The sequence below is a fragment of the Dermacentor variabilis genome, chromosome 3, assembly GCF_050947875.1.
Source record: "Dermacentor variabilis isolate Ectoservices chromosome 3, ASM5094787v1, whole genome shotgun sequence".
NCBI lineage: Eukaryota > Metazoa > Arthropoda > Arachnida > Ixodida > Ixodidae > Dermacentor > Dermacentor variabilis.
The window spans coordinates 110838897-110857870 of NC_134570.1; the positions used below are offsets into that span (position 1 = coordinate 110838897).

The following is an 18974-nucleotide window of genomic DNA, read 5'->3' on the forward strand; positions in this document are numbered from 1 at the left end:
AGGAAATCAAACACGAAAGATGTTAAAATTGTACCTATGCATTGAAAAAATATTGCCTCCCGGACGCCATATTCATTTAATGCCTGACTCCTTCCAGAGGAAATTTCTAATTATACATATCTCTAAATTTATTATTGCTATTTAAAACTCATGTTGAAGTGAATTACGTTCAACTCGTTTACCTGGTTTCCTTTGGTTCGCGACTGACTGGTGTTTGTGGCTTCTATTCGATCTGAAAGAAAGAATGATATTTCAGTTGTAGTACATGGAATGACTATGCGTAGGTCGGCTGTTATTATGGACAGCATACTTACTGATTATGCTTATTGCTTAAAATTATGAAGTAAAAACGCCCTTGCTAAGAAGCAGCGCTCACGAACGTCAATGAATGCGGGACGTGTTTCGCGGCAGAAACTTGGGGAGACCACGAACAATGTTCCCAATAATGATTTACAAAACTTGATTCTGGGAATTTTTCGTGTGCAAAAGAAATTAATATAGATAAACTTTAGGCAAGATAAGAAAAATAGCTTAATTGCGCAACTCAGCGCCCAGTTTCAAAGGGGACACTCATAGCATTCATCCATCCATCCAGCACGGCGGCGCCCATCAGTGATGTTGACGCGCCCGAAATTCTGGGAACGCACGCAAGCTAAAATAATTTATTCCAGGTCACTCAGGTCCAACCGCCTGTGGTGGCTTAGTGGCTATGGTGTTGGGTGGCTAAGCATGAGGTCGCGGTATCGAATACAGGACATGGCGGACGCATTTCGATGGGGGCAGAATGCGAGAACGCCCGTATGCTTAGATTTAGGTGCACGTTAATGATCCCCTGGCCGTTCAAATTTCCGGAGTTCCCACTATGGCGTGCCTCATAATCAGATCATGGTTTTAGCGCAAAAAACCCCATCATTGCATTTTTTTACTCCGGAGCTGTTAGCGTGTTCTACTAGCGTGTTCGCGTGTAGAAAAAAATGCCGATGATAGTGCAATGCCGGGGCCAACCGGGGCGGAGATGAAGCAGGCGTCAAACTCTCCCCATACGTGAGCCAATCCCAAACATAGTGCAATGCTGGGTCGACCCACAGCGGAGGTGAAGCAAGCGTTCAGCACCACCCATACGCACAACCCACACGTTAAGCACCACCAGTACGTGGGCCGATCCCGACGATAGTGAAATGCCGGGACCAGCCGTGGTGGAGGTGCACTTCGCCATTAAGGGGCCCGCATATACAGCTTCACTGCTCATCCTTCTTTTATCCCCTCAGGGGGCTTCGAGAGACCACATGCTTCGGAAATCAAAAGCGCATGCCTGGCTACAGCAACAAGCTGCAATGCGTATCGCTCGTGAAAGCGTCGTTTCGCTTTTGGGAACATAAGCTGGCCTCGAGAAAAAACAGCCTGGCGTTAATAATGGACGAAACCGTAGGAGAGGAAATCACCAAATCGCGAAGCTGTTGGATTGTAGAAATAATTTAACCTTCGGAAGACATGAATCGCAAGAATATCGGCTCGATAAACAAAACAACACTTGCTCAGAAGTGCGGCCGCACTTCACGAATGCCAGCGTGTAATAGCTATCGTACTCCCTTATCACTGTTTCAAGCATGCTTCCAGTGAACGAGAACATCCTCACTGCACATCGAAAATTTTTGATATAAATGTTCCACTGTGCTTTCCGCGTTACCACTGCATTTTACACTCTGACCGGTAAGCTTTCCGTTGCACTAAAAAAAATACGTTGCTTATCAATTCGTTGTCACTTTCCTTATAGCTATTTGCACAGCGCAGCCCACAGAAATAGCTTGCAGCATTTCTATGCGACCTATTCTATGATCATTTCACAGTTGGCGAATGCCAATGTTTACAGGTTGAACGCTCCTCACGACGGCGTTGCAGAAGCGAAGGATTGCCCATCAACACACGGATATTTGATGAGTAGCCCTCGGAGAAACGGAAATAACAGCTGCGCGTTTTCCAGCTGCACCAAGAGGATTGTTGCGGACTTCCTAAGGTAATCTTTCTGCCAAATCATCCAGAAACCTTTCTTAGTAGGCTACAGCACTTGGCAGAGAGCATTCAGTGCCCCCAAGCTGGCGTAGCGACTGGGGACCTATCATCGGGGATAGGTCCCCAGTCGGCACGATACGATGATAATGATGATGACGATGATTTAATGGCATCCCCTTTGAAATGGGATGGTGACAGTCACCTAGACTGCTTGAATTATTCAGGTATGTAGTACTTCCTTACTGCAAAACCCAGTGCGCCGCATTATGGGCCCAGTGCCGCGCGCTGGATGCTGGGGCGCTGGGCAGGCGCGGCGTACTGGGAGGCACTGGCTACTCGTGCGAAAAACAGCTCTAGCGCGTTAAATATGCGGCGCCTGAACACCGTATATATATTTTTAATACAGAAAGCAACAAATAGCGTTTTAGTGCAATAAAAAGGAACGTCAGAATAAAACTGCTTTGACCAGGATTCGATCGTCCACAGATCTCACGCCCGGCACTTAACCGCTACGCGACGCCTACAGACGAACATAAAGGGATAATTTGTCATTTCAAAATCGAGAAGCAGTTTTAGTTTCGCAGAGCTACGTCTCGCACAGACATGGCAGCTGCGCTATCGCCCAGCAACTAAAACTCACGCCTGTACTACAAAGAAAAATTAGCTGTGAGTATTCAGTAGCATGCTCGGAAGTGCCACAACATCGTTTTTTACTTGCGATTGGTATTTTAACTTCGAAAAAGTGCTATTGAACCGCCGAGCCGCGACGCTGTTTGGGCGGTTACTGCCGATTTCGATAGCCGTTTCTTGTTCTTCACGCGATGGATATGCAACGTTTTCTAGTTCAGTGATGTCTTTCAGTCAACGCTTGTCTAGTCATATATCTTCCTCAGAAAAGCGCAGGCTAGTGATGGGAGCCTTCGGCGATAGCACATATACCTGTGTTTATGACGCGTCACATCTTCGGTCATCGCTTCTTGACCTGGCACTGTAGACATGAAAAAAATTGTTTAAGAACACCGATGCGAAAGCTGATATATAGAGTAAGTTATCCTTGTTAGACTTCTTCATTCCTGAGCCTAGACGCGCCGATAGCTTGAAGACAGACTCGGCGGATACGGTAGGTCTAAGCTTTGGTGGGGACCGATCTCGGCGCGGGTAGCTGCTCAAAGCTAAAATGCGTGTATTTGAGCCTCATAACTTTCTTTTAGTACAATAGGGAAAGTGGAAGCGCACGAATCAGCTGTGCTTTGTTATCGGTGCGATAATATCAGTCAGCAATAGGCTTCGAACTCGGGATCCATTCGCGTGCGTCTGAACAACTTCTATATTTCATGTCCACTCCACAACATTGCGATGACGGCGACAACTCCCAGTCATATGTTACGTGCGAACTACTAAAAAACGCGGCGTCCTCTGCCTTTGCGTGGTTTCGTTCAAGAATTTAGCTATCCGTCCTATCAAAGGGAAAATGAAAAAAAGGAAGTGATCTTCAGTGTCAAATGTCTTTGAATAAACAGTGCAGCTCACGAACGTTTATTCCAATCTGCGATACGAAATAGGGTTTTATGACCCCAAGATATAGCGTTATTTAGGACACGAGACTAGTATCAAGCGATTAAATTACATAAAGCATTTAATATTCAGCAGCGCTCATCCTTGCGTACTGGAACCAGTGCGGCACAAACACAACCAGCGCAGTTCCCACTGCGAACCAGCGAACTGCAGCGAGAACCAGCGCCTGTACAGCACAAACTAGTGCACCCCAGCTTCATGGCAGTGGAACCAGCGTCTCTTCCAGTGTGACCCATTTCTTAACCAGCGTTCTCACTGGTGCCCTAGTGAGTCCCAGTGAGCGCCAGCATACCTATTGCGTCCCAGTGCCAGAAAACGCGCTGGTTTCACACTGGAAGACGCTGGTTCTTGCAATTGGGATGTTTTTCATTACATCAATATTTATACATTTGCATAACGTTCTTTTTCTTCCCCAAGACTTCGCTGTCTACTTTCTACCACTATTTATGCAACTTGTACATGGCGTGCCACCTGGTGCAATAATAAGCAACTGCTATACAAAACGCACAGGTATAAGCGCAACGCGCAGCGCATCTCACATCTCAAGGCAACTGGCAGGATGCGATGGTAATGATTATGATCATTTATTGGGATCCCCTTTGAGACGCGGCGGTGACATAGCCGCATAGCGAGGTTAATTCATTCTGTTAAACAGAAAAATTATAGATTCGCCCCAGAGGCGAAACGCCGATTGCGATACCAAATTAGTGCAGAGATATACGATGTAAGGTTAATAGTTTTATCCGCCGCATAAATTTGGACACATTCGCTTACTAACTGATTTAACTAACATTGTGTCAGAACGCTGGTGTGAGCAAGAGCAGCACCTGCAGCGAGCGATAAGCCCTTTGTGCTGTCTATCGCTTCAACGCAAGAGCGGCGAGATGGTGTCAGTGGTCTGCAGATCCCTCTCAACATACAATGCGCGCGATCGCGAGCGACCGTGTGAACTACGCACTTGCTGGCGGAGTCGAAGCCGCACTCCGACCCTCCCGCGTTGCCTCCTCGTTTACCTCGCTATCGTGTGGCGCGCGAGATTGAGGTGTCATCGTCAGTTCCCCTTGTTCCCCGTCGCCAAATACGCCATTTGCTGCCGCAGCAAAACGCCGCCCCCACCCTTCCCATCCCCCAATGGCCTTTCGCGCTATGGAAGACGACGTGTTGGCTCTCCACTTTCCTCTTCGTGCGGCGGATTGAACAGAGATCGTCGGCTTCCCCGCGTGCTTTCACTCGCACATACAGTATACGACGCGCAGCGATGGTGTTATGGCCCTTTGACTTGTAAGGAACATCATGGCGACGCCAACGTCAAAAATGCGCCTGAAGTGTCCGTATAGTTGTTATTGAAATAACACATATTTCTTTCTAGCATACTCGTATAGATCTATTTAAACTCCTTTTTCTGCCTGAAACATGCTTTAGTAGCCTTGTACCGCTACCTGTGCACGTGCTTCATGGCATTCTACTGGGTGTAATAATATGTAACTGCGATGCAATATGTACACGTATCGACGCTACACGGCGCGCATGTGACATCGCGGGTGTCCTAGCCAGGGTTTAAATCTCCCTTCAGTGGAGGGGGAGGGGCATCACCAGGCGGCGACAAGTACAGAGTACTCGCACTCATACATGCCATGACATTATATATATATATATATATATATATATATATATATATAAAGTACACGTGCTTGTACACAAGCCGGTTGGTCGTTCCGTACTCAAGCGAACACAGCGAAGTAGTCAGAGTCAGAAAAACAAGAGAAAAGAAATATTTAGCAACTAACAATAATACGCAAATTACAGGAAACACAAAAATATAAGAACACTACACGCATGCACCTAATATATCAATGATGACGGCAAAAGAAATACAACAAGCAATTAACAGTGGATACAAAATTTACACTATACAAGAATACACTCGACGGTGGTTCACTCAACAGAGTTCAAAAGAAAACGAATGATCACTTACGCATGGCCGGGCAGCAGGAGCAAAGCGTGGAGTCGACGCCAGTGCTTTTCCGAAGAATGCTGGCGAGCCGATCTCGTTGCGGTGGATGTGATTGCTGGGCTGGGTTTCCCGGGAGTCTTGATCTGACGACTTCCCTCGAGGAGGTTGAGCTAACTCGAGGGGAACTACTGTGAGCTTCGCTGCAGACGTTGCTTTGGTGTCTCTCACGTGAACTAGTCAATCGGAGTTTGGAAGTGACTAGGCGGCCCAGGCAATACTGGACGGCTCTGACACCACGACGCTTCTCAACAGATCATAGGTTCAGCTTCTAGACTGCCTATCTTGGTCTGAAACCTGCAATTAAGTACCTTCTCCTCTCCCTGTTACCTGGTTCAGGGAACGGCAGATATTGGTGACGATCCAATCAAGTACACCCAGTTGTATCCCTGCTCTTCCCAAGGCCTTGGCTGCGCGCCTTTTAATTAGGGGCGAGGGACCGGGTGATTCCCCCCTGCTGTCAGAGGTCGCGCACTTGCATTGCACCACACAGGCACACACGCACACACTTGAATCCTTGTCGGACCACTATTTCCCGTAGAAAAACACAGAAGAAACGGAGCCATACGGCGCCAAACGCTCTGACACACATACTCTGTCAGTAAACTGTGAACACGGAATTGCATAGAGACACCACATATTTCGGGGTATTCGCACCCCTGCCGTCATAACAAGCTTCTCAATGCACGCGTGGGGTAGAGAATACACAGGGGCTCCTATAAAGAGCCGTCGGGGCGTCACGGCCGCCACAACAACAAGAAAAAAATTTGCTCTAAACCTGCCTTTGACTTTTTTTCCGCCGCTTGCCCGGACGGTTGGCAATGCCCTTCTTGCTCGCCAGTTCCTCATCTCACCACCTTGTGGCACCCTTTGATAGGCAATCCGCCGACTCGAATAATGCCGCACCTTGACAGGTATGTATTGTATGTATGTATGTATGTATGTATGTATGTATGTATGTATGTATGTATGTATGTATGTATGTATGTATGTATGTATGTATGTATGTGTGTGTGTATGTATATATGTATGTATGTATGTATGTATGTATTTATGTATGTATGTATGTATGTATGTATGTATGTATGTATGTATGTATGTATGTATGTATGTATGTATTGTATGTATTGGTAATGTGGGAAGAAGAGGACGATGATGGCGGCCTTAGAGACGACGAAGGAGAGTGCAGTATTATCGCTGCTCTACGCTTGATGGCTCAGCCATTAAAAGCCATCTGTAAATAGGCGCACGCTTCTTCCTTCCCGTAACGTCATTGGTGGAGGTGCAGGGTAAGCACTTGCGCAAGACGGAGCTCCGCAGCGTACGTAACCTGGCCGCCATGTCATCCGAAGGAGAGAGTTCAACCACGGCCCCGTCGTCGCCACCGACGGTCATCCTGGCCCAGTCTCGCGACCCTGGCGTGTTTTCCGGGATCGACAACGTTGACGTCGATAACTGGTTGCAGAATTACGAACGGGTCAGCACACACAAGAGCTGGGATAACGCGCTTATGCTGGCCAATATAACATTCTACCTTAAGAAAACAGCACGGGTCTGGTTCGAAACACACGAAGAAGAGATTACGAGTTGGGCTCAGTACAAACAGAAGCTTAGAGATTTGTTCGGCAAGCCCGTCCGCCGCCAACGTGCTGCGAGGAAGGACCTTGGGACCCGTGTACAGTCGTCCACTGAATCTTACGTTGGGTATAACAAGGACGTCCTCGCGCTTTGCTGCATAGTGGATAACAGTATGGCAGAGGCAGACAAGGTCAGCAACGTTTTAAAAGGCGTCGCCGACGACGCCTTTAACCTGCTTGTTTACAAGAACATAAAAACGGTCAAGAAGATCATTTACGAATGTCGCCGCTTTGAAGACGCGAAGAGTCGCCGCATAGTTCAACAGTTTACTCGTCTACCTAATACCGCAGCTTCATCGACGTGCGAAGACATTTGTCCACTGCGTGAGCCCACCTCCTGCGAGAACGTCGTACGTATCGTTCGGCGAGAAATCAAAGCAGCGTCTCCTGCCACGCCAGTGACGCAGTGCTTTGACGATTCCCGGCCGCTTGTGTCTGTCATTCAGTCGGTAATTAGCCAAGAACTTGCCAGTGTGGGTCTTCAGTCCATCTGCTCCGCCAGCCGTCCTGACTTTGCTTCGTCTGCTGCCTCTGCCTCTGTACAACGGAGCCAATACGGTCCATATTCGAGCTATCGCCACCCGGCCGAATGGCGCACACATGACGATAGACCCATCTGTTTTTACTGTGGACGTTTGGACCACATCTCTCGCCACTGTGGAAGTTCCTGGTCAGCCCACTCTCGACCAAGCTTTCCCGCCTACCACCGCTCTCCACTGAATTCTCGCCCGCCATCACTCTCCACCGAGGTTGAAGACGCTCCTGACAAGCCTCCGCGACCAGCTGCTCGTCATCACCACATAGTCGCCGCTCCCGTTCGCCCCAGCTGCGTCGCTCTCCATCCCCAGCTTACCGTCGCCGCTCTCCGACGGGAAACTAATTGGGGCAGCTCCTGGAGGTGACGCTTCTTTAGAACCCCGGCCTGAAATTCCTCTGCTGGCCCTGCCTACTAATCGGAACTTTCTGGACGTGGACGTGGATGGTTTGCCCGTTACAGCACTCATCGACACTGGAGCCCCAATTTCCATCATGAGTGCGGAGCTTCGAACGCACTTGAAGAAAGTACTTACTCCTGCTTCGACTCGACTGCTCCAGATCGCCGACGGTGGAACTCCGGCTGTTCTTGGAATGTGTACTGCTCGTGTCGGTGTCGCCGGCCGCGACACGTCCGTTTTGTTTAGCGTTCTCGAACGTTGCCCTCACAATGTGATCCTCGGACTCGACTTTTTGGCCGCGCATTCTGCTTTGATTGATTGTTCCGCCGGTGTTGTACAACTTGACCTACCCCTGCCTCTTCCCGTTGACCTCCCTGCTCAAGCTCCAACTCAGCTTTGTTCCGCGGATTTTATACGCCTGCCATCTCTTGCAGCAACCTGCATCCCTGTCTTAGCCTGCCCACCTGTACCTGACGGAGACGATGTCCTTACTCCCGCGACTTCAGTTCTGCTTTCTCACAATGTCTCCTTCCCGCACACCATCGTTTCTGTTGCGGACAATCAGACGTCTTCCCATCCTAAATTTCGGACAGTGCCCACAAGTACTTCCTCGAGGCATGCCTGTTGCCACATTGTCACGGACCAATGCTTCGTCTTCGATCAATGCTCATGCTGGGCCTTCTGCATCAGCCCCGACCGACGACTTTACAAAGATGATTGCCCCGGCCCTCTCAATCCAACAAGCCGCAGAGCTCCGTGGCCTCCTAGAGCCCTACTCCGACATTTTCGACCTGAACGATCGCTCTTTGTGTCAAACCACGGTCGTGAAGCATCGTATAAATGCCGGCGATGCAGCACCTGTTCGCCGACGCCCATATCGGGTGCCGCCCTCTGAGCGACAAGTTATCCCTAGTGAGGTTGACGAGATGCTTGCAAAAGGGACTATTGAACACTCTTCCAGCCCGTGGGCGTCCCCTGTTGTTCTCGCCAAACGAAGGATAACAGCTGGCGATTCTGCGTTGACTATCGTCATCTAAACACGATCACCGAGAAAGATGTATATCCGTTTCACCGCATTGACGATGCTCTGGCTTGTCTCCACGGTGCCACTTATTTTTCATCTATAGACCTTCGCTCTGGATATTGGCAAATTGCCGTGGATGAAATAGACCGTCAAAAGACCGCATTCCTCACAAAAGACGGTCTATATCAGTTCCGGGCTTGGCCAATGCCCCGGCGGCCTTTGAACGGATGATGGACATGCTCTTGCGTAGTTTGAAATGGTCCATCTGTTTGTGCTACTTGGATGACGTCATCGTATTCTCTTCAGCTATTGCGACTCATCTTGAAAGACTTTCATCTGTTCTTTCTGTTTTTCGCACCGCTGGCTTGCATCTCAACTCATCCAATTGCCACTTCGGTCACCGCCAAATAACCATGCTCAGACACCTCGTCGATTCGTCAGGCATTCGCCCCGACCCCGCTAAAGTTAATACTGTGCAGAATCTCCCTATACCAACTTGTACCAAAGATGTTCGCAGCTTTATTGGCCTTTGCTCGTACTTCCGCAGGTTTGTCGAAAATTTCGCCCATGTTGCCCGTCCCGTGACTGACCTCCTGAAGAAAGACGTTCCTTTCTGTTGGGGCTCTGAACAAGCGTCTGCTTTCTCGCAGCTCATCACGCTGCTCACCACACCTCCTGTTCTCCCCCACTTCGACGCCTCCGCTCCGACAAAAATCCGCACTGACGCCAGTGGCTACGGCATCGATGCAGTTTTAGCTGAACGGCAATGTGGGCACGACCGCGTCATCGCCTACGCCAGCCGCCTCCTCTCTCCCGCAGAGCGCAATTACTCGATTACTGAGCGCGAGTGTCTCGTCCTCATTTGGGCAGCGGGCAAGTTCCGACCCTACATATATGGTCGGCCATTTACAGTTACAACCGACCACCACACCCTTTGTTGGCTTTCTTCCCTCAAGGCTCCCGCCGGACGCCTTGGTCGTTGGGCTCTACGGCTGCAGGAATACATATGCACTGTGGTCTACAGGTCGGGTCGTCTACATCAGGACCCCGACGGCCTGTCTCGTCATCCCGTCGATGTACCGGATGGTTTAGTGGATGTCGCACCGACCTCCGTTCTTTCGCTCTCTGGCTTGCAAGACATTGGCGCTGAACAACGACGTGATGAGCCATTACGTCCCATTATCGTACGCCTGCTCTCTGATCCGTCTGACCCATCCCTTCACATGTTCTTACTACAAAATTGCATCCTATATCGCCGCAACATGCACCCCGACGGGCCCGAGCTCCTAACCGTCATTCCGTTTCATCTGCTACAGATTGCACTGCAGCAACTGCACGACGTTCCCACCGCTGGACACCTTGGCGTCACGCCGCATTTTGTTGACTTCGCTTTGAATTACTCAGTGTTCCGACGCAGAAACTTGATGCGGTCGTCGGTGAATAGGAGTAGCATCGCCATTAAGAATCCGATGCTTGACCGTGAGTGTCTGGCCTAAAGGGTGATCGTCCAAGTCGAAAATATCTCTGTAGGACGATAATACTACGTAAAGGTCGTCAGGCTGCGCAGAAGACAGGTCCGTCGGAACCATTTTCTGTATCTTGGGATCGGCGGCCGAGGCTGGAACGATGGGCCTGCTAAGCTCGCAAGAAGCATCGGTTGATAACGCTGCCACGTGATGGTCGCCGAGACAATCAACGTCGGCAAGGCAAATACCTTGCGGTAGAATTTGTCGCCGCAAGAATGTAGAATGATCGCCGCCGCTCGCTAACTCCATGACGCCGTTCGCCTGCCCCAAAGTGTCGTCGCCTCACTCCTACTGAAAAGGAAAACTAGGCGTCGCAGTTCCCGATGCAAGAACTGCATCCGTGTCGGACAGCACAAGACCTCGCTCTTTCTTGACAAACGTTATCGAAATAGGTATAGACGGAATTGTTGCACTTGCACTAGTCGACACAGGAACTGCCGTTTCCGTAATTACAGAATAACTTTGTCGCTCGCTCAAGAAAGTAATGACACCCTTGTCTGCACTGTTGTTCCGTACATCAAGTGCACAGCACATAACCCCTGTTGCTACATGCACTAACCGCAACACCATTTAAGGACTCACGTACACACTCGAATTTGTTGTTGTGTTTGCATGTTCATACGACATATTCTTAAGGTGGGACTTCCTTTGCGATGCGAAGTCTGTTATTAGCTGTTCTCGCACCCACGCTGGCCTCCTCAAAACTTATTCCAGGCCACGTCTGCGCTTTTATTGGCGTGGGAAGTAGACTTCTCTCCAGAAGTGCATTCACGTGTTTCTCAAGTTCACCATTTTCACCATTTCCTGACGCCCAATCAAATGATCCTGCTGATTCCGTTGAAAAACTGCTCATTGCAGATGACACTACGATACCTCCGTACACTCCTGCGATTGCGCCGGCCTGCTCTAAGTGTGCTACCGATGACATTACCCCTTTAATGCCGTTGTCTATTTTTGTTCATCGCCGATGTTTTCTTCCATTTGCTCTCATCCCTATCAACGGAGGCTTCACTCATATGATCGTCTTCAACAATTGTGCCTTGCCCCTCATTTTGCGCCATGTAGAGTGCCTTAGACGTCTTGAGTCCATCGACTCGGTGACCAACTTCTACGCACCTCTCGATGGCACCTTTCCCGACATCAACACCCTATAGCTTATTGCCCTACTCCTCCCTGCCTACGCGGGACGTCTTCGACAACTATATGGGTGCCCTATTGAGGCCTTCTCAACGTTCCAGACCCATCAACCAGTTTCGCAAGTACCCATCTACATTCGACTATCAACACGCGACTATGAGCCGCACATAAATGGTCTATGACGAGGTCGATACGGGCACCCCCTCCCTGCTGCGCCAGCGACCTTATCGCGTATCACCCATGGAGCTCCGTGTTATTGAAAACCAAATCAGCGATACGCTTCAGCGCGGAGTTTTTCAGCCTTATAACAGTCCCTGGGAGACCCTGTAGTCCTTGTAAAGAAAAAAAGATGGATCCATCCGGTTTTGCGTGGACAACCGCCGTCTTTACACGATAACGCGTATAGACGTGTATCCTTTGCCGCGCATCGACGATGCTTTTGACTCTTTGCATGGAGCGGAGTATTATTTCTCAATCGTGCATTCTGGCTATTGGCAAGTGTGCATGGCTCCTGATGATTCCCCCAAAACAGCTCTCGTAACACTCAATGGCCTGTATGAATTTAACGTTATGCCGTTGTGCCTTTGCCATGCCCCTGCTACTTTTGAACGGTCGACACTCTCTTCCGCGGTCTAAATAGAAGACTTGCTTACCTTATCTTGATGACGTGGGAGTCTTTTCTCCTGACTTCGCCATTCATTTGTGGCCTCTCGAGCAGGTCTTGGAGCGCTTAACCAACGCAGTCCTCCAACTTAATGTGAATAAATGTGACTTTGGAGCGAAGGAGTTCACGATACTCGGGTACGTGGTTTCTAAAGACGGCATTTTGTCCGATGCTTCAAAACTTCTGCCATCATCAATTTCCCGAAACCTACGTGCCTGAAAGAGTTCCGAAGCTGCATCGGGCTCTCGTCATACTTTCGTCGTTTCATCTGAAATTTCGCTACTATCATTGGTCGTTGACCCAACTGCTGCGAGCGACAAAGGCCTTTTTTCCTCGTCCTCAGCTTGCGACGACGCGCTTGCAACATTGCGCCATCGGCGCACATTGCTGCCAGTACTGGGTCATTTCAACCCAATAGCTCCCACAGAAGTCCACACAGTCGCCAACGGCAAAGGACTTCATGCTGTGCTCGCTCAGCGCAAAAGTGGATACGGTGACTACCTAGTAGCCAACGCGAGCCGGACGTTAACCAAGGCTGCATCGAATTACTCCGTCACCAAAAAGGAATGCTCAGCTTTGATTGGGATAATTCGAAAAATTTGGATCATACCTGTACGGCAGTGCCTTCGATGTTCTTACTCACCTTCACATCCTGTTTCGGCTGTTTGCACTGAAAAACCCATCAGGCCATCTTGCCCCCTAGGCTCTCCTTTAAAGGACTTCGACATGCGCGTTGTCTATCACTGTGGCCGTAAATACAGCGACGCAGGCGCTTACTCACGCTCACCCATATCAAGTAATACGACAAGTCTTTCCGCCATCTACTCGGTATTTTCGTCACCAGCGCTCGTCGATGTGGCGGCGGAGCTGTGCAAAGATACGTCGATTGCTGCTCCTTTGCGCTTACCTCTGCGCTTACCTCTGCGCCACGTCCGCGCAGAGGTAAGCTGCGCTTTCCATGCGGACCCGCAATGCACCCACGCTGGCCTCCTCAAAACTTATTCCAGGCCACGTCTGCGCTTTTATTAGACAGCTTTAGTTACACGTACGTAGAGGCTTTGCGTACGTAGAGCTTCTACGTGTGAGCAGTGCGCATGCGTAGAACGTAGAGGGCGCGCACGCGTCCCACGGACGTACGTGAGATTCAATTCTTTGCGTGCGTTTCTTGCGCACGTAGACAGCTTCGCGCGGGAGTTCCGCAAGATCACGAACAAGCGATAGCGGGCCGCGCGTGCGCAGACGGCTCGCATCGAAACACGGCGACAGGATTGAATTGCCTACCGCCGTGTTCACATTTCCCGATAGATGAAGCTACGGGGTCCCTCTTGGCGTGCGTCGCGTACGTGCAGCTGAAAGCGTTTCAGATGGCGTGCACGTAAGGTACGTAGGCTTTCCACGTTTGCGTACGTGAATACTCTACGTACGTGTAACTAAAACTGTCTATTGGCGTAGGAAGTAGACTTCTCTCCAGCAGTGCATTCACGTGTTTCTCATGTTCGAACATTCGCATGTTCACATGCCAACGCCGTCGGCCTCCTACTCACCATCCTTGTGGGCCCTTGAAGCCGATTCCGTGCTCATCTCGACCATTCGACCCCGTTGACATTGACCTCTGAGGCTACCTACTATGCACACCTAGTGAGAATCGCTGGATCTTTGTTGGCGTACATCACCTGAGGCGTTATGTGGAAACAGCTGCCCTATGAACCGCCACAGCCCCGACGTTGCACCCTTCCTCTTGCAACACTTCATATTTCGCCATGGTTCGCCCCGGGAACTTCTTAGTCACAAAGGGCGCTTTCCTTTCCGACGTAGTTAACGCGCTCGCCTTATACTGCATGTCGTGCTGTCCATCGCACCACTACTCTTGATCACCCGCGGACTAACGGCAAGACTGGAGCGAGTTAGGCACATTTTAGGTGACATGCTATCCTATTTCATTGGTTCCGACCACACCGACTGGGATCTCGTTTTACCATACGTGACTTAAGCCTGCAACACCGAATCCCTGGCCACGACGGAATTTTCTCCATTGTTCCTATTATATGGCCTTTAACCTTCCTGTACAGTCGACTGGATTTTCGTCTTCCGAACCAATCCATCGGAGTGCATGCCGCTTTCGGAGGCTTCCAGATACGCTGAGGAATGCCGCCAGCTCCCACGCTCTTTTACGACCGAAAACCAAAGGCAGCAAAAGTTCTGTCGCGATGACCAGCGACCCACCAGCGCATATCAGCCGGTCTGATTAGTCTTCCTCTGGATACCTTCGACCACTCCCGGTGTTTCAGCCTCGACAAGTGCCACAGGACCTACCACGTCGCGCAACAGACGTCCCCTGTCAATTACCTCGTCGAGCCGCTAACGCAATCCACTGACTTAAGTAGTCGCGGACGCGAGACGCTGCATGTACAGCGACTCAAACCGTACTACAATCCGGTCGCACTCTCCTCCCCTTCAATCGCGAGGATGGCCCTTGGTTCTCCGGGGCGAAGTTGTAGAGAACAAAACAGGCGCATGGTCAGCGCCTCAATCGAGGATAGACGTCATGCGCTCGGTGCCTGACGCTCGACTAACAGACCTGCTTGTTTACCCTCCGGGCCTTGCAATTATACCTAGTTACAATATACAGCGTGTTTCGGCTCACTTGGGCTAGATACTAAAGAAAAAATAACATTAGCGCTACGCGTGTCGAATTGCCGCAGTATTGTTCTGAGTCATATGAAGCATGACATGATATTTTTTTCCAATCCGCTAAGCTGGGTGATTAACAAGGATTGCTTAACTAACTTTTAGAGCGCAGCTCTTTGGCGTCCGTTCCTGGGTTTCGCGTCGTCGTCGGCGTTGTCCTCGGCCTCGTAACCAGCTCCGCCCCCCTTTCATCCCCCCAGCGCTAGCAGCGACCGACTGATACCGCTGGATGCCGCTGACGCCGCTAGAGAGTCAAGATAACGTGACTGCATAGAACACCGTCGCCGCCATGCAGAAAGAGGAGGAAAGGGTCCCCCCCCCCTGTTCTTGTGTGGCGGATAGGGTGCTCTTCAGTTGCCGACGCGCCGGTTATTTCACGTAGGCCCCGGCACGTCGACGAATACGTGACCACCTTCCCACGGCTAGACCTGGTTCTTAGCGCTGCGGAAGCGAGGGTATCATATTGTTTGTGTCGGCATCGGCGGCGTTGTCCCTGAAACCAACTCCGCAGCTGGGGTTGACTCACTATCGGCGTCAGCGGCATCAGTCAGTCGCTGCTATCTCTTCCCTCTTCCCTTTATCGTGTTGTCCGCTTGCTGCGCGCGCTTCTGCCCCCATCGTTTGCCGCTGGGTGTACACGCCGCCCCCCTCCCCCCTCTTCCTGCGAGTCTCCGGTTGTCAAAGCGCCGGCTCGAACTTAATTCCTTTCTTCGCTCCTCCTCCAATGCAACCCCTGTGTGGTGGCAATCAGAGAGCCAGATCGGTGGCGGCGGATCTGTATATGTGCACCGCCCGAGCCGAAATTGCCGCTGCCGTTCGCCCTGTGCGGTGGCAATCAGAGAGCCAGATCGGTGGCGGCGGATCTGTATATGTGCACCGCCCGAGCCGAAATTGCCGCTGCCGTTCGCCACTGCGAAATTATCTGCCAGTTCTTTCTGAGCCATGAGCGAGACGACCGATGGAAGTCCTCCGTCTGCTGCTGCTGCTGCTGCTGCTAAACGAGCTGCCAGAGCAGAGGCCCAGCGCCGTCGCCGTCAGAATCCAGAGGTGCGTGCCGCCGAAGCAGAAGCTTACCTAGTGGAGTCTTTGTTAAAGGAATACGTGTGAAAAATAAAAAAAAAATTCTGTGATAGCGCATACATTTGTTGCTCGATTTCTTTGCCTCAATCTATCGAAAAGGTGAAACAGCTTATTTGCTGCGCTCAAATTTCGCATTAGGAAGTAACGTAATCGTCGGTAATTTTTTAATTATTACTTCTAGCGAAAGATCCTCAATACAAAAGTTGTAGAGCATGCTCACGAAAAATCTGATTATTTTATCTATGCTAAGATAACTGCCCTGTTTAGTTGTTTTCCAGCTTTTCTTTATTGTGCGCGAAATTAAAAAAAAACACCACGTGACTACCGGCTAACGCGCCGCGCTTTTAATGTCATCAAATGTAAGTTGAACGCATAAGCAAAGCCTGTTCCACGCACAGAGATCGATTGAATACGCTTTCGGTGACTACGATAGATGTTAAGTAACAAAAGGGGCGTAGCCTTTTAAGAAAAAAATTGCCCAACGAAAACGCGGACGACACATGCCAATGCGATATGGGACCGGAAGCAGCATGGTTTTACCTCCGTTCTTCATCACACAATCAATCTCGGCCCCTCCATCGTGTTTCTTCATTAGTCCAAAAAAAGATAAATGCCTGAACTGCGTCAGATGCTGCTTTGTCCATTTTAGATGTCCTTGTTCATTTGAAATGTTAGCCATAGAGTATTGAGCTGATAAGGCGCCCCGATAATCTGCGTCATGGATTTGCTATGTGCAACCAAAGCGTTGAATTCTTGCTGAGGTATTAAGTCCTACGGCGTGGGTAAAAAATTCTGCGTGTAAACCGCCGAAAGTTAAATTGACGTTCTTTATTTTTTTCTGCTTACTTTGGAGCCCACGCAATCAATGTTGATCAATATGAATTTAGAGCGCACCAGTAGGGTATAGTTCTCTATTCAGATCGGTAGCTTGCTTGAGAGCGAAGCAGGAACTGTGCCGGAAAGCGTAACAAATACTTTTTTTAAAGGATATATTAAGTTTTGATGGGAAAGTGCCCTCACTACATTAATTTCTGTAAGGTTATGTATTTATTTTTCGTTAGCACAAACAGTATGAGCTCTAACTTCTGTTAGATCGCAAGCCTGATGTGTTGCTGCGCCAACACTAATCGTGCGGTGTCAACAAGAAATTTCGATGTTATGAATAGGCCAGAGGCTCAAGGGGAATAAATTTCTGGTAGTTTGGAACATTTGCCCTTGTGCTATTTAGAAGGGTGCAATTCTTTTTCAGGTCGCCTGCCGCAGAATGCCTATTGAACGATACATTATGCAAAGTTATTTCTCTGCCAAACAAGGCAGCAAATCTACCTGGGGATACTGTGGATGGACCCACGTTCTGCAAGGAAACATACCGAAAACCAACATTCGCAAACTCTACTTACCTAAAGGTACAATGGCTTTATAATTAGAGCCTTTTTCGTCTGCTTCGCTAACTTTGTATGTTTGGATGGACGCTCTTTCGCGCGATTCACTCGATATGGTAACACAAATAGGGAGGAAAAAGAGTACAAGAGCCGAGAAGAAAGCGGTGTAGCAGGTGAGGAGGTAGAAACGTGACTGGATGGTGCAATCGTGAATATCACCACGCGTCGCGTGACGTCAGCAACATTACGTGAGGCCCACGCGCTGTTGGTGTGTGCGTGGTGTCAGTCACTAGATATCACGCGCGTTGTTAGACGAGGTCTGACTTTACCACATTATCAATGTTACCAAGCTATCGCTCGACGCACCGTCGTGAATTTTAGCGGTTATGTTGTTACGTCGCTAAGCACCAAATTGCGGGAACAACTCCTGTCGACGGTGGTCGCGTTTCGGTAGGGTGAAATGCCAGAACGTCGGTGCACCGTACGTGTTTTGAGTGTACGTTAAATATTTATATGGTCAGAAATAGCCCGGAGTCGCCCGGTACGGCTTCACTCATAATCGGCTCATAGCTTTGGCACGTAAAACACCAGAGTTTAATTTTTAAGCTATTGCTCTGGCCAAGGCCCCCTTATAAAAATTTCTTGAACGTTTTCGCCGATTCTATACCAATGCGGTCTTCTCTAATAAACTTGCCCGCATAAGGTTTTTCCTAAATCATGGGCTGGCAAGGACATAGACATTTGGGTTAGAAGGAAAAGCCATCGCGGATTTTCACGATCATGCACGATGAATTATAGCACTTTCTTGTCTTACTTAAGAACGTCCCAACGGCCCGACCTGACCTATAGCCCTGTTTTGCTCATAAAGACGCTTGCGTTAGCAGGCGCAACTTTTGGGTTCCCTCAAGCCGTACTTCGCTTGTAAGTTTACGGGTGAGTTGAGCTAAGTGAAGCGACAACAGAGCCGCTTTTCATACCAGTCTCCCCCTTTGTGGGTGTAAGATGCAATTGTATGCGGAAATGGAGCCTGGTTGAATGTCTAGGTGATGTATTTATCTTGATTTAAATGTTACGGCATGGTTGCTTGATTGATTCTCCAGCACAAAAGAAATGTAAAAGACTTAGAAGTAAGTGGCGCTGACTTAAAGTGGTCAGGGTTGATGCCGCAGCGGCAAGCAAGGAGGTCGTCACTGACCTCGACGTTAACAGGATAGATAGCAGGTTGGCCCACCTGGTGGAAGCCAAACAAGCCCTCCTCACGAGATGGAAGGGGCAGAAGCATAACAGGAAGCTCCGCACGATGGT

At 49.6% G+C, this 18974-nt stretch overlaps 1 protein-coding gene across 1 annotated transcript in view; it reads left to right on the forward strand.

The window, feature by feature from the left end:
- The window catches only part of LOC142576176 (venom metalloproteinase antarease TserMP_A-like), an 81114-nt gene that overhangs the window by 51041 nt on the left and 11099 nt on the right, over positions 1 to 18974 (forward strand). The window contains exons 11-12 of the mRNA XM_075686170.1: positions 1871 to 2014; positions 17537 to 17693. Coding sequence (XP_075542285.1) covers positions 1871 to 2014; positions 17537 to 17693 — 301 coding nt within the window. The remainder of the gene's footprint in view (positions 1 to 1870; positions 2015 to 17536; positions 17694 to 18974) is intronic.